Source organism: Piliocolobus tephrosceles, chromosome 1 (assembly GCF_002776525.5).
Source record: "Piliocolobus tephrosceles isolate RC106 chromosome 1, ASM277652v3, whole genome shotgun sequence".
Classification (NCBI taxonomy): Eukaryota; Metazoa; Chordata; class Mammalia; order Primates; family Cercopithecidae; genus Piliocolobus; species Piliocolobus tephrosceles.
In genome coordinates, this window is record NC_045434.1 from 107517133 (window position 1) to 107531822 (window position 14690).

At 37.0% G+C, this 14690-nt stretch overlaps 1 protein-coding gene across 1 annotated transcript in view; it reads right to left on the reverse strand.

Annotated features, from left to right (window-relative positions):
* The window catches only part of MAGI3 (membrane associated guanylate kinase, WW and PDZ domain containing 3), a 290328-nt gene that overhangs the window by 62111 nt on the left and 213527 nt on the right, over nucleotides 1-14690 (reverse strand). Inside the window, exons 7-8 of the mRNA XM_026456708.2 lie at nucleotides 5787-5844; nucleotides 78-172 (exon numbers count right to left, since the gene is read on the reverse strand). Coding sequence (XP_026312493.1) covers nucleotides 78-172; nucleotides 5787-5844 — 153 coding nt within the window. The remainder of the gene's footprint in view (nucleotides 1-77; nucleotides 173-5786; nucleotides 5845-14690) is intronic.

The following is a 14690-nucleotide window of genomic DNA, read 5'->3' on the forward strand; positions in this document are numbered from 1 at the left end:
TCAAACTCACTTTTATTAACTCAGTATACAATTTTCACAAGTTATTCTTTCAAGAAAAGATTGAGAAGAATGCCTACCTGGTTTTGAAGACCCAATTTCAGCCTGTCCTAACTGCTTTTTCCTTTTCGCTTCCTCCACTGGATTTTCAAACTGGGTTTTCTGGTTAAGGTGACTATAGAATGCAGAAAAATATACATTTCAGTTTAAAATAAAACAGTAACATATTGTTAAACAGTCTATCATACCATTCCATCCTCATAGATTAGGGGACAAATATGTATCTTTAGGCTATGGAACACAGAGAGACTGACAGATGATAGCAGTGGGGCTTTCTGTCAGCTAAATAAAGTCCTGTAGAAGATGCCAAGCTGTGAAGCTTTTGATATTATATTTACTATAGCTTCTTCATAAACCTACCCAATATAGCCAATAACGGTTTTCAAAATTATAGCCTTCTTATCTGATGCAATCAGAAGTACTTGTTCTTGGTAATTTAATTTTTTTTAAAAAAGGCAGTTAATGATAGAAGGGTTTTAATTTAAGTTTCTCCAAAATAAAGCAAGCTGTAAAGACACTTTCAAAGAAATCTGTGTACAGAATCCTTTTTAAATTATATTACTATTACTTTTCCACTGACTCACCTATATCTGCTCAGTAGCAACTAAGAAAATGACTTGCTTTGATCAATTATAGTATAGAATAACTCTTTCACACTTAAATTTCTTCATAATTATATCATAATTAAATGAATAATTATAACATAGGTTCAACTGACATTTATGATTTGGGAACATTCACTACTGACTCTTGGAATGCATACAACTCTGTGAAAGAAAGCACGAAACCTGGGGAGACTAGCCGCTAGGAGACTAGCCAAAACTATTCAACACGCTATGGGCAATAGTATGTTTTACAAAAGAAAAAGATCACTGTTCTTCTGGCAAGCCAGGTAACTGGAAGTTGGTTAAGAAAGCAACTGCTGTAAAAAAGATGTTTAGGACCTCGAATAGGTCTAATTCAGAAGCAATGGAAATCACATTCTAACACTTCCATAGTACAAATATATTTCAGCATATGCTACAGTTTTCCACTTTAATAAGAAGTGAGGTCGGGTACAGTGGCTCATGCCTATAATCTCAGCACTTTAGGAGGCCAAGGCAGGCAGATCACCAGGTCAAGAGATAGAGACCACCCTGGCTAACATGGTGAAACCCCGTCTCTACTAAAAATACAAAAATAAGCTCGGCGTGGTAGCGCATGGTTGTAATCCCAGCTTTACTCGGGAGGCTGAGGGAGGAGGCTCACTTGAACCCAAGAGGCAGAGGTTGCAGTGAGCCGAGATCGTGCCATTGCACTCTAGCTCAGGCGACAAGAGTGAAACTCCATCACAAAAAAATAAATATAAAAAAAGAGGTAACACAAGTGAACACCAACAATTAAATACCAATTCATGAGAATTTCAGAACATGATTGTCTTTAGGTAGGCTGAATATTACAAAATGTACATATAAATAGTCACACAAGTTGAACATTTACTTTGCCTTTTTATTTATTTATTTTACTTTTTTTGGAGACAGGATCTCATTCTGTCACCCAGGCTGGAATGCAGTGGTCTGATCACAGCTCACTGCAGCCTCAACCTCTCAGGCTCGAGCGATATTCCCACCTCAGCCTCCTGAGTAGCTGTGACCACAGGTGTGTGCCACAATGCCCAGTAAATTAAAAAAAATTTTTTTTTGTAGAGACACGGTCTTACTATGTTGTCCACACTGGAGCTTTGCCATTTGCAAACCTTAAGGGTAGTGGCAGAGAAATGGGCAGCAAGGACTAACATAAAAATTTAAAAAACCACCTTCAAAAAAAGGAATGTTAGCTTTCTCCATATCACTTAGGCTACTAGTGCATATTAGTTCCACAACAGATGTGGTTACTTATTAAATAGTTTAAGAGATCTAAATATGGTAAGTGCCACTGGACATTCTTTGGGTCCTGATTTCAGTAACACTCAAGTATGCTTCTGTTTTATAATACGAGGGGGACACCCTGTCCATTGAGTTAACTGTTTAACTCTGTGAAAATAAAAATCTTAGGAACTACTTTAAAAAATCTATTTAAGAACTGATATTTTACATATTCTTTTGAAAAACAACTAAAAATTGACACTCAGAAAAGAATAAACCTGTTCAGAAAGAAGCTTGGCTCACTTTCACTTTAATATCATTGGCTAGAATGACTCACTTTGCCACCCAGGCATTAGAACATAAAAAGTAGTAATTTGTATTTATACCCTTTGTAATGTGTGGGAGAGGAGAGTAGAAGTATGCAAATGAGTAATCCTTTTCCTAAAAATTTGACAACAGAATATAAGATTTACTGAAGGAAGTTATTATCTTCATTATCTTAGACTATCTAGACTAAAATGCCACTCAAAAAAAAAATCAAAAAATAAAGAAGTGAGAATACTGTCCTTTTCATTTAGTTACTTATACCTACACTATTATTAAGATACAACAAATTTTGTTTTCCATATAACCAGCTATGGGAAATGAGAGAGGAAAATATTATAGATTATCAGAAAGAAAAAAAGATAGCAAACAAGAATGATTAAATATTAGTACATAATGTGGCACATTATCTGTATTAAAATTTTATGCCTAATATCTGGACATTAAAAATTTATCTCAACGAAATATTCTTTCATAAAGAATTTTAGATGGCTGGGCATGACAGCTCACACCTGTGATTCAAGCACTTTGGGAGGCTGAGGCCAGCACTTTGGGAGGCTGAGGCAGATGGATCACTTGAGGTCAGGAGTTTAAGATCAGCCTGGCCAACATGGGGAAAACCCATCTCTACTCAAAATACAAAATTAGCTGGGTGTGGTGGCACATGCCTATAATCTCAGCTACTCGGGGGCTGAGGTACGAGAATCACTTCAACCTGGGAGGTGGAGGTTGCAGTGAGCCAAGATCGTGCTGCTGCACTCTAGCCTGGGCGACAAGAGTAAAGCTCTGTCTCAAAAAAAAAAAAAAAATTTTAGTTGTGAAAGCAAGTATATATTTTGACTTTGTCACCTAGATGCATCAAGATATTTAATGCTCATTACCCTGATCTAATCACTACATGTGTACTGAAACATCACTATGCACCCCCAAAATGTATATAATTATTATATGTTAATTTAAAAAAGACATGTAATGCAATACAATCAAGACCGCATTTCTAAATATATAAGCATATTTATAGCTTATACATATTTATATTTATGCATATTATAAGCATATTATATTTTTGGAACAATTCTATTTTAAAAAACAAATTCATCCATTTCAGAATCCCATCCTCTAAAATAAATACAAAGAAAAACTACCATTGCAGTTGGTGTTACTACTATAAGGCTCCTGCCAAGAGCAATCATCGTGCCATCTGGTTTGACAAACTAAGAGAGCCAAAGAGTAGCCATTCAAGTAACAGCTTTTTATCTACATCAGTAAACTCACTGCAGATTACTATGGTTGAGATTCAAAACCTAACTAATCTGGGAATCAAGCCACACTCCATAGCTCAGCTGACTCCATACTAATGTGCATCTTGAGTACAGTCTGCTCCTTCTTAATCTAATACAAAACCCTCCTGTAAAATGAGCTCATTCTGGGAACAATCATACAAAATCATGTCGCTGTTGCTGTTGCTTCTAATTCAGGCTATTTCATGTACCTCCCTGACAACTAGGAGGAGGTCGCTTCAGGATTTGCCCTAAAGTTGCTTTAATATTATATCTTTGCATAATGGGCACCAAATCATTCAGCTCAAGGTTTTATAACAGGCAAATGACTTTCACCTTTTGACCATGTATTCAAATTCACTTGGAATGGGTAAGAAAGAGAATGAGAATCATTATCTCAGAAATGTTCAGCAGTGTCAATGGCAAATAATAGCTGATTAGAGCCCAATTTAAAGAGACTAAACTTTGAGGGGAAGAAAAAAATCCTGCAAAACCTTTTCAGTTGGCCCCCAAATATTCCTTTAATGTGAAAAATGGTCGTTTCTTCCTTTAACAAAATATGACTTAGGAAAAAAATAATGAAAGAGCTGCTGTATACTTTTTACATCACAGTATCAGTAAGATATTAAGTAACACAATGGAAACAAAATTAGCATAGCTTTCAAAGGAACCAAGACATTGAAATTCTGAAGTTATATACTTAAGTGTCAATCTAATTGAGTCATTTCCTTAGAAGACACCTTTAATTATAAGAAGTCATTCCAAAAATCCCTCTAACCACAGTGACTCAAGTAACAACCTGCACAATAGAATAAAGACTACACCCCGTCTCTACTAAAAATACAAAAAAAAAAAAAAAAAAAAAAAAAAAAGCCGGGCGCCGTGGCGGGCGCCTGTAGTCCCAGCTACTCCGGAGGCTGAGGCAGGAGAATGGCAGGAACCCGGGAGGCGGAGCTTGCAGTGAGCCGAGATAGCGCCACTGCACTCCAGCCTGGTGGACAGAGCGAGACTCCGTCTCAAAAAAAAAAAAAAAAAGACTACAGTTGCAACAGGAGTCAGAGATGCTTACTTTAGGGATAATTACCAGGAAATGTCATTGGTTTATGCCTGTAAGTGTTGAAACACTAAGAAACAATCATAAAATTAAAGATGCTTGTGTTTGTTACTTTTTCAGGTTATAATAACATTTTGTCTTTGCTACCTAGGCAGCAGGTTTAACTCCTAGTCTCCAGGTAAATAGTAATGTTTCTGATACAATTATTTGCCTGCTGCTAGACGCTTTAGGTCAAATTCAATGTTAAGTATCTGGAAAGAAAGCAATCCCGATGGTCATAACAATGTAGCAATTAGATAAAGAAAAGAGAAGGCAAAATTAGACATTGACGTTAGCTTAATTTCTCTGGCATTATAACATAGGCAGGTGCTGGCACTCCTCTCCAATATATATTTATGTTTAAATTTAACTGTAACACCTGCCTAAGAAGCAACTTTCACCCCTAAAAAGAATACTAAGTTTTCCTGGAACAACTCCTTAAAAGAGAGTACACCTTTAGGTGTATGCTTCAAAACTTTAGGTAATTATGCTATAATGCCCTAAAGTTCTTCCACTGCTTTCAGAAGCATACAGTGGTAGTGTTGGAAATTACCTTGATAATTAATCTAGTCCGTTGCCCTCATTTCAGTTTTCTATCAACTGACTTTCCATTTAGAGGCTGTATTAGTAACAATAGTATCTCCAGCTACTAATCCTCTAGGCAACTTCCCCCCTTATTTTTTTTTTTTTTTTTTTTTGTTGAGACGGAGTCTCGCTCTATCACCCAGGCTGGAGTGCAGTGGCGGGATCTCAGCTCACTGCAAGCTCCGCCTCCCGGGTTCATGCCATTCTCCTGCCTCAGCCTCCCCAGTAGCTGGGACTACAGGCGCCCGCCACCTCGCCCAGCTGGATTTTCGTATTTTTTTAGTAGAGACGGGGTTTCACCGTGTTAGCCAGGATGGTCTCGATCTCCTGACCTCGTGATCCGCCTGTCTCAGCCTCCCAAAGTGCTGGGATTACAGGCTTGAGCCACCGCGCCCGGCCAATATATTTAGAAATTCAAAGCCAACTTCCGGGAAGCCCAGGGTCAATGTAGTACATGCTCACTGCCTCTACCTTTTCATACCTCTAGTTGAAAAACTCAACAGTGGGATCATAGAAGCATAAAGTGCTGTATCCAGTATTCTCTAAAGCTATATGCTGAAAGGAAAACATTTGGGAGAATATTAACTGAGGTAACAAACTTACTCAACATAGTATGTCCCATACTGAGGGTCCTCTATTTTCTCCCAGCCATAAGGAAGCTCTGTAAATAAATAAAATTGAGTGAAATGCGAGATTCAAAATTGACAGAAAATAATTCACCAGTGAGTGAATTTATTATTTAATTATACTAATATTTGGGAGTCAAAAAGCTGAGGGCTCACTTCCAAGGAACAAACACAATTTAAGTCTGAGTGGCTTTTTCCCCAGCCAGTGAGAATTTCAGCAAGCATTAGAAGCCCAGAACAGAAGATGGCATTAAACAAAAAGGTGTTTATATGAACCACAAGCCATAAAAATGCTAATACAAATTACTGTATATTTCTTTCATTTAAAAACCTTGATCATGCTGACATGAGACATACGTACCCTGTAGTCCAACATAAGAAGCAGGTGCCTGTTCAGTTTTTTACTATTATACATAGTCATTTTTGATGCTATGTTTGGACCCACTTCTCCTCAAAGGCAACTCTAGTCTTAGACTTTTGCCATTTCAAGTGAGCAATCTAGATTTGCTTAAAACCTACAAAAGTACCTGCTTTCTCTTGGTGAACAGGATCTGAGTATCTGAAGGAACACTAATCTAACTACCACAGTGCTTTGTGTAATCTGTATTTGTGAATAGCAAATATCTTACATAGCATTTTTATATCTTACTAAATCTCAGTAATTGAGCAATAAAATATAACCAGAAATACTGAAGGTAGCTGAATTTCTGGAAGTTAAAAAAAATCTCTAGCCTTTCAACGTGAACTGACCTGAGCTTTTCAATGTGAATGTGAATCTTTTCCCTCCCACTTTGTCTGCATTCCTTGTAAAGTTAGGGTTTCTGAAGAACCATCTTATTGGATTAAGTTGGGAGGAATGTTCCTAGCAGGTGGTTCTAGTCCTATCCATTTTATATAGCAGTTGAGCAAAAAATAATTTTTTTTTAAGTCCACAGTTGTACACTATGATGTCCCACGCTTTCATTTTCAATTTCTCTTAAGAGTGCTTCTGCTATGCTGAAGGACGCACACACAAAAAGTACACTGGACAGCAAACAGGTTTAGAAAGTATCACAAGACTTATTAGTTTTGTAACATTTAGCCTCAGTTATGACATACCAACTTTGTAAGTAAAAATTCCACTATAATAAGCTTGACAAGCTATACTGTTTTACTCTAAGAAAAATTATTGTTCTGCATTCAGAATATAAGAAAAGAACAGATGACTAGCCACCTGGTGAAAACCTCCAAATTACCCCTACCCCATTTCTCTACCATACTTTTCTGCATATATATAGATTGGTGGTTTCAAAGTTTGATGAGTTTTTGTGTTTTTCCTTTGAAGGACCTGGTTGAAATGTCTGAGGTGGGAAAGATGAGAACAAATGAAATATTAAAATAGTTGAAATATGTGAGAAGAGAACAAAACATTAAAAAGAACTGAGATGTACTTTAGTTTACTTTAATCCTCCTTAGCTATGAAGCAAATCTATCAAATAGATATAATATTTTATATATTATATAAACAACTGTTTCATGGATAAGAGTACTTTTTTTTGGAATATATCTGTAAAACTGCACTATAACAGTTATGGATCTTCCATGAAAAATATTTTTTTTTCTTTAAAAGAAATTTTCTTGAAATAGCATGGGAACTGAATAGAGCTGAGTAACGATGAATCCTACAGATGTACCAAAGTAGACCTACGTTTTGTCTTTAGAGAAGTTTGGAGAAATTAAGGACTATAGAAACAGCTGAAGTAGTCCATTTGATATCTGAAAAATTCACTAAAAGGGATGTACTAATAGTTAATAAGGACAAAAGATCAACATAAATATATTTTAATGTTAACTTGAAAGTTAATTTAGCATTTTAGTTAACACTCAAGGTAATTAGCAACTTTAACAGTCCTTTCTTTAGGAGGGTAAACAAATGCAGCCATTTATCTTCTGGGTTATTTTATTAATTTTAAACCTTTACTACTGATACCATTAGCAAGTTTTTTCTTTTTTTTTGCATGCAGGGAAAATTAATAAAGAAGTGGCTATTATTTGTTCATTTAAAATGAAGGTAATAAAAATCAAGACTAAAATACCTAGCAATTTTATACACTACTTAGTGGATCCATTCATTTATTTATTTTATTTCTTTTTTCCTTTCTCCCTTCTCATCCTCCTCTCCCCATCATCCTTATGCAGAAATAAAAATTAGAAATATAACCCAGTTCTTGACTTCAAGGAGTTTACAGTCTAGACAGGAAGACAGAAGAGATAAATGATAAGATGAAGATAAACATGATCTTTTTGGGGGAGTACAGAGGAATAACACCAATTGCCTGGTAAGACTGCTATCAGGAAAGCCTTCTAAAAGGTGATGTTTAAGCAGTCTTTAAAGATAAGTTGGCTCACACCTGTAATCCCAGCACTTTGGGAGACTGAAGCAGGTGGATCACGAGGTTAAGAGAACAAGACCATCCTGGCCAACATGGTGAAACCCCGTCTCTACTAAAAATACAAAAATTAGCTGGGTGTGGTGGTACACACCTGTAGTCCCAGCTACTCGGGAGGCTGAGGCAGGAGAATCGCTTGAACCCAGGAGGCGGAGGTTGCAGTGAGCCAAGATCGTGCCACTGCACTCCAGCCTGGTGATAGAACGAGTCAAAAAAATAAGTTAATTAATTAAAAAGTTGGGATTAGGGAGAGGGAGATGATTCCAGAAATATGAAAGGGCATTGAGGTATTAAGAATGCTTGGTATTTTTCCATAATTACAAATAATTTGGTAAACTAGAATGAAAGTTGTATGCAAAGAGAAATGAATTTTATGAACAAGCACCAAATTACAACATTCTCAGAGTGCTGTGTTGAGAAGTTTGATCTTTATTTTGATGATGATGGAGAATTGATTAAAGTGAACTGTCACATGATTTAATTTATACTTGAAAAAGATTATGGGCAGTGGTAACAAAGGAGGTAACAAAGGACGAAATAGATGGTGTGCAATGAGAATAAAGGCAGACAAGATAAACACTAATAGACTGCCTAAGAACTTGTGAAGACTGGAACTAAGGCAGGGGTAGTAGAATGGATAATAAGACAAAGAAGGTAAAGTAATAGAACTTAATGACTACCATGAGGATTGAGGAAGGGAAGGGAGGAAAGAGGCAAAGATGATTCCCAGGTTTCTGGCTCTTGTAGCATGGAAGTGATACATTATCAAACATATATTGAATAATTATGAAGATAGGCCTGCGCAGTGACTCACACCTGTAATCCCAGCACTTTGGGAGGCTGATGTGGGCGAATCATTTGAGGTCAGGAGTTTGAGACCAGCCTGAGCAACATGGTGAAACCCCCATCTCTACTAAAAATATAAAAATTAGCCGGGCGTGGTGGTGGGTTCCTGTAATCTCAGCTACTCAGAAGGCTGAGGCAGGAGAATTGCTCAAACCTGGGAAGCGGAGGTTGCAGTGAGCTGAGATCTCATCACTGCACTCTAGCCTGGGCAACAGAGTGAGAGTCAAAAAAAAAAAAAAAAAAAAAAAAGAATAATTATGAAAATGGCTATGGGAATAGAAATTAGGATTTAATGTGGATTTAGAGGAATTTACAAGACAGATAATATGTAAAAAGTGCCTAGTAATGTGTCTACCACCAATGGACACTCAAGAAATGGCAGGCTTTTATTTATTTATTTTTTGAGATGGAGTTTTGCTCTGTCGCCAGGCTGGAGTGCAGTGGCGCGATCTAGGCTCACTGCAACCTCTGCCTCCCTGTTTCAAGTGATTCCCCTGCCTCAGTCTCCCGGGTACCTAGGACTACAGGCCCATGGCACCACGCCCAGCTAATTTTTTGTATTTTAGTAGAGACAGGATTTTACCATGTTGGCCAGGACGGTCTTGGTCTCCTGACCTCGTGATCCGCCCGAATGGCAGGTTTTTAAAAGTCAGAATTGATAGAACTTGGAAGTTAACTGCAACAAAGAGGAGTGAGGAAAGGGTGAGGATGACAACCACTTTTTGGCTCAAGCAGCTGGGGGGATGTCATATCATCTGCTGAAGGCAGGAAGGGAAGGTGTTACATTTGAGTGATCTGTAGAACATCCTGGTAGAGATAAATAACAAGCTCTTGGCCATATGAACCTGGTACTCAAAAGAGAAATAAAAGAAGATAAAGATTTGAGAGACATTGTAGTAAAAGCTATGACAGCAGACATGATTACCTAGATAAACTGAGCAGAGAAAGGTGAAGAACAGAACCTTAGGCGCACTGACACTTTAAGGGGCAGATGGAGAAAGTAAGGATCATCAGGGGGAATGGTATAAAAGAAAACAGAAGAGGAAGGGCATGGTCAGCATTAAAAAATGCTTTGTAAAGCTGTTAGGCATAAAGATAAGGGCTAAAAAGAGTCTGTAAAATCAGTAGCTTACTGGTAACCCTGAAAAGGTAAGAGGCAAAAGTCAGAATATTGTAGTAACTGGAGAGAAAAATAAGAGGTAGAGTCCTTAAGAATACATGACTTAAAACAAAAATTTGCTTGTGAAAAAGATAGTATAAAAACTATAGGGCCAAGAGAAAATGTGTTTATTTTTGATACAGGAAAGACCTAACCTAACCATCTTTTCCTGTGTATGAAGCCAAAGTATTCCCCTAAAAAGCTATTTCAAAAGACAAAACTATTTTGGGCACATCAAGCAGCTGGTTGGTTCTAAATTACATGAATTTATCTTTCTTTCCTCTTCCCAAAATAGGATTTTTCTTGTTTAAATGTAAGAATTACAATTGTTTTCTCATGGTGGAGCTCTATTCCGTTGATAATTTTTTTATCACTCTCTAAGCTCTGAAATATCAACATTCAATACATTTGTAAGCTGCCTTTAGCAAAAATTTAACCTTTCTTTCATCATAAGAGAAATGGGATGGGTTGAGGGTAAAATGGATGTATTTTATGTTGTATTTTCAAGACAACTACCTAAACAAAGCACTATTTTATTTGAATAGAAGATAAAATGTACATCAATTAAACCAAGCTGTTCAAGCTGTGTCCTTACACTGTATTTGAATACACAGCTGGGTTCAGAATATCAGAAGACTGGGAAGAAAAGGACATGTTTTAGAAACTGTAAGGTCTTTCTAGAAGATCTTAAATGTTCAGCAGAATGTAAACAATATCTTAAACTATAAAACCTACATTTAAAATATTATTCTTCTATTTTCAGCATCTACTCTGTGCAAAGTACTGCAGAGAATACTAATGTGAATCAGATATAGTTCATCCTGAAAATAGTCTTCTGTGGGGCTATTTTCCCCCTACTGAGTGGGGAGACAAACTGTAGAGAGAAAGTGGTAAAGTCTGGCTGAGCGTAAAACAGATAGACTCGATGTTCTAAATTGTAGGCTCCCCCCAAGATCAGTATAGGCAATGTTAAAAAAGTGTACCCAGTGTGTAGATAGGAGAATAGCCCTTATTAAAGAGTTTCAAACATTCCTAGAATACCGAATGCAATTTTGATCGTTCTATTTTAAGAAAAATATACTTAGGATGATCATAAAATGTACTGTCCACTTTTGAGAATAAAAGGGGATACTATTAACAATTATGCTGGGACAATGGGAATAAGCTGGGTTAGTCCTGGGTCAACTAAGACACATGTTCAGCCTTAATGTAAAGAGCACTAGGGGGAAATTTCATCCAATTATTCAAATTCCTTAGAGAATAAAGAATGGGAAGAATGTTTCCAGTTTCTCGGAGCCACCTCACTTTCTTCCCCAAGGAAGAAAGAATGTCTTATCTGACTGGGGAGTTTTACACAATGTACTCAATATGCTTGCCTCAGGGACTCTTGAGTTCTCTCAGTTTTGGTTAACAGCCTGCCTGCAGAGGTGTATTCTGGTCTGTTCTCTGCCATGTCTGCCCATTGGGAGTAGGCTTGCAGTTGAACACACAGGCCAAAGACTAAGTATTTATGTCTCCCTCCTGCAGGGATAAAATAACAGCAAGGCCATGTACATGCAGGGCTAACATTTATTCACTGGAATTCTGACTTCATCTGTCTGTCTCTGGTGTCTTATTTCTCTATTGACTACAAACTGGTGAATGAAGACAGGCTTATTATTTATTGGCCCCTCAAAGCCTCATAGGGATTAAACAGTATTTCCAAAAGGGCGACCAAAATAATCTAGAGGATAGAGTAGCTTCTTTCCTTTTTTCCCTTTCTTTCTCTTCCTTTTCCCTTCTTCCCTCCTTTCCTTTATTCCCTCTTTTCAAACATTCAAGTCTCTACTGAAAGGATATACAGATGAATGTGTCAAAAATCACTACTCTGAGTGTGGTATCTAGTTACAATGCAATGTAAGTGTCACAAGAGAGACATGTCATATGGTACTACTGAGCACAGAGGAGACAACATCTACTTCTGACTTGCAAGAAAATGACAGAAGGGGCTACAAAGAAATTATACTTTAGACTGGAGCTTAGAAGGATAATAGGTATGAGCCAGGTAGACACTGGAAACAAGACTGGTTCCTGGCAGAAGAAATGGGTATATGGCAAAGACAAAAAACATGTCAGATTTATGACATGAGAATACTTTGAAAAATAAATATGGAATATGATTCAATTATAAAAAATCTTTAATACTTAACCAAGAAGTCTGGACTTTATTCTGCTGACAATGGACAGCAAGGGAGAGACAGTTAGAAAATTAGTTTTAGAAAGATTAATTTGGTCTTACATAGTATCTCCAAGGTTTTTTAATCATGCAGCTTTTTTAGTAAAAAATCTGACATCTGCCCCTCTTCTAATATATATATAATAAAACATATACAAAAATAGATGTTTTTAAAGGAGGTGATTAAACAATTATGACTTTTACCTTGACGAAGTTGAAAAAAGCTCATATATGGTCATATATGGCACACAAACAGTATCAGCTCTTCCACTTTCTTGCTATTAGTCTGGGTTTGCATATTTGTATTATCTTCAATCAGTAGTGTTTCTGTAGAAATCTTTTAAAGTGACATTTTATGTGAGGTTGGTTTAAAAACTATATAACTAGTCTATAAATCCACTTAACTGGGCACAAATCAACTGTAAAATTTCACAGTGTCCTTGAAAAAAGAGCAAAGGTGTCACACCCATTCCTCCCTCAAGGCACTCTGGTTAGAGTCTGTGATAATCCGACACTTGGAATCAGTAAGAATGCCATTACCAATCTGTATGTAAAATAGTAGTGAAGCTTAGTTTGTTTCTTTTTCTTTCAGTAACAACATTATGAAAAATTAGTTCTAATATTTTCTACTGGTTACCAGTGAATAGTTTGAGTACGATCATTTTGGAAACCACTGGCATAAAAGATATGTTAAACAGAGAGAAATAACTGGAGGAAGAAAGACCAAGAATAATCCAAGTGTGTAGTGATTAGGAGAATGGAAAGGAAGATATAAAAGAAAAAGCACAGATAGAGAAAGAATAAATAAATAATCACGTGAAGAAGCAAATGTAGCAAAATGTTAATTGTAATATCTTAGTGGTGGGCATATGTATGTTCACTGTAAGATTCTTTTCATTTTCCTATATGTTGAAACTTTTGCATAATAATATATTGGCAAAAAGAGAAAAAAGAAAAAGCAACAGGACGTGAAAACTAAATCAGGAAGTAGAGTAAGAAGAGAGGAACAGGTAAAAATAATTGCAAAGATTTTGGCATAGATCATTATGAGAATAGTACCTACATGACAGAAAGAGGGACGGGGTGGTGTGAGGAGAAAGTTGTCAATTTAGTTTTAAATAAGCTTATTTGAAGTATTAGTAGGGAAATCAAAACAAAGACTCAAAAGCAAGAGGAAACAGAAATATAATTCAGAACAAAGGACAATACTAGAGATTTTGATAATGGGGCAGGCTATAGTATATGAGAACAAATATTTTCTACAAAAGAAAACAAGAAAAGGCAGAAAACTGAACTGAAACAATTAGGGACCAGAAAAAAGAATGGAAGGCAGTAAAAGGGACATGCTCTAGAAGACAAATGCCATGTTCACAATCAAAAAGTCAACTTCTATAGTATTATATATTCTACTTTGCCTTTAGAATGGCTGATTTCACCATAAGAAGGAACTTACTATGGACCCAGGAGGAAGAGGCTGCGGTGAGTGGAGATTGCGCCACTGCACTCCAGCCTGGGCGACAGAGAGAGACTCCATCTCAAAAAAAGAATAATAATTGAGGTATAATTTACAAACAATAAAATGCACAACTCTTAAGTGCCCTTTTAATGGTAAAAAAAAAAAAAAATCTGGCTGGGTGCAGTGGCTAATGCCTATAATCTTAGAACTGTGGGAAGCCGAGGCAGGCGGATCACAAGGTCAGGAGTTCAAGATCAGCCTGGCCAGTATGGTGAAACCCTGTCTCTACTAGAAATACAAAAATTAGCTGGGCGTGGTGGCACCTGCCAATAGTCCCAGCTACTTGGGAGGTTGAGGCAGAAGAATCACTTGAAACTGGGAGGCAGAGGTTGCAGTAAGCCAAGATTGTGCCACTGCACTCCAGCCTGGACGACAGAGCACGACCCCGTCTTGGGGGAAAAAAAAATCTAGTGCTTGTTCAATTACAAAAAGTGAGTTTTGGCAATTGGATATGCCTGTGTAACTGTCACCTCAATTGAGATGGAGAATACAGCATTCCGGGGAATTATCTCACTTTACCCCACTTTTACTCTCCCCAGTCATTTTCTGATTTCTATTACCACACATGAGTTGTGCCTGTTCTTAAGCTTTAAATAATGAATAATTGAGAACCTACTCTTTGGTGTCTGGCTTCTTTTACAACATGTTTCTGAGACTCATCCATGTTGTTGAGTGTTATCAACACTTTTTTCTTTTGACTCATGAGTAGTATTTTA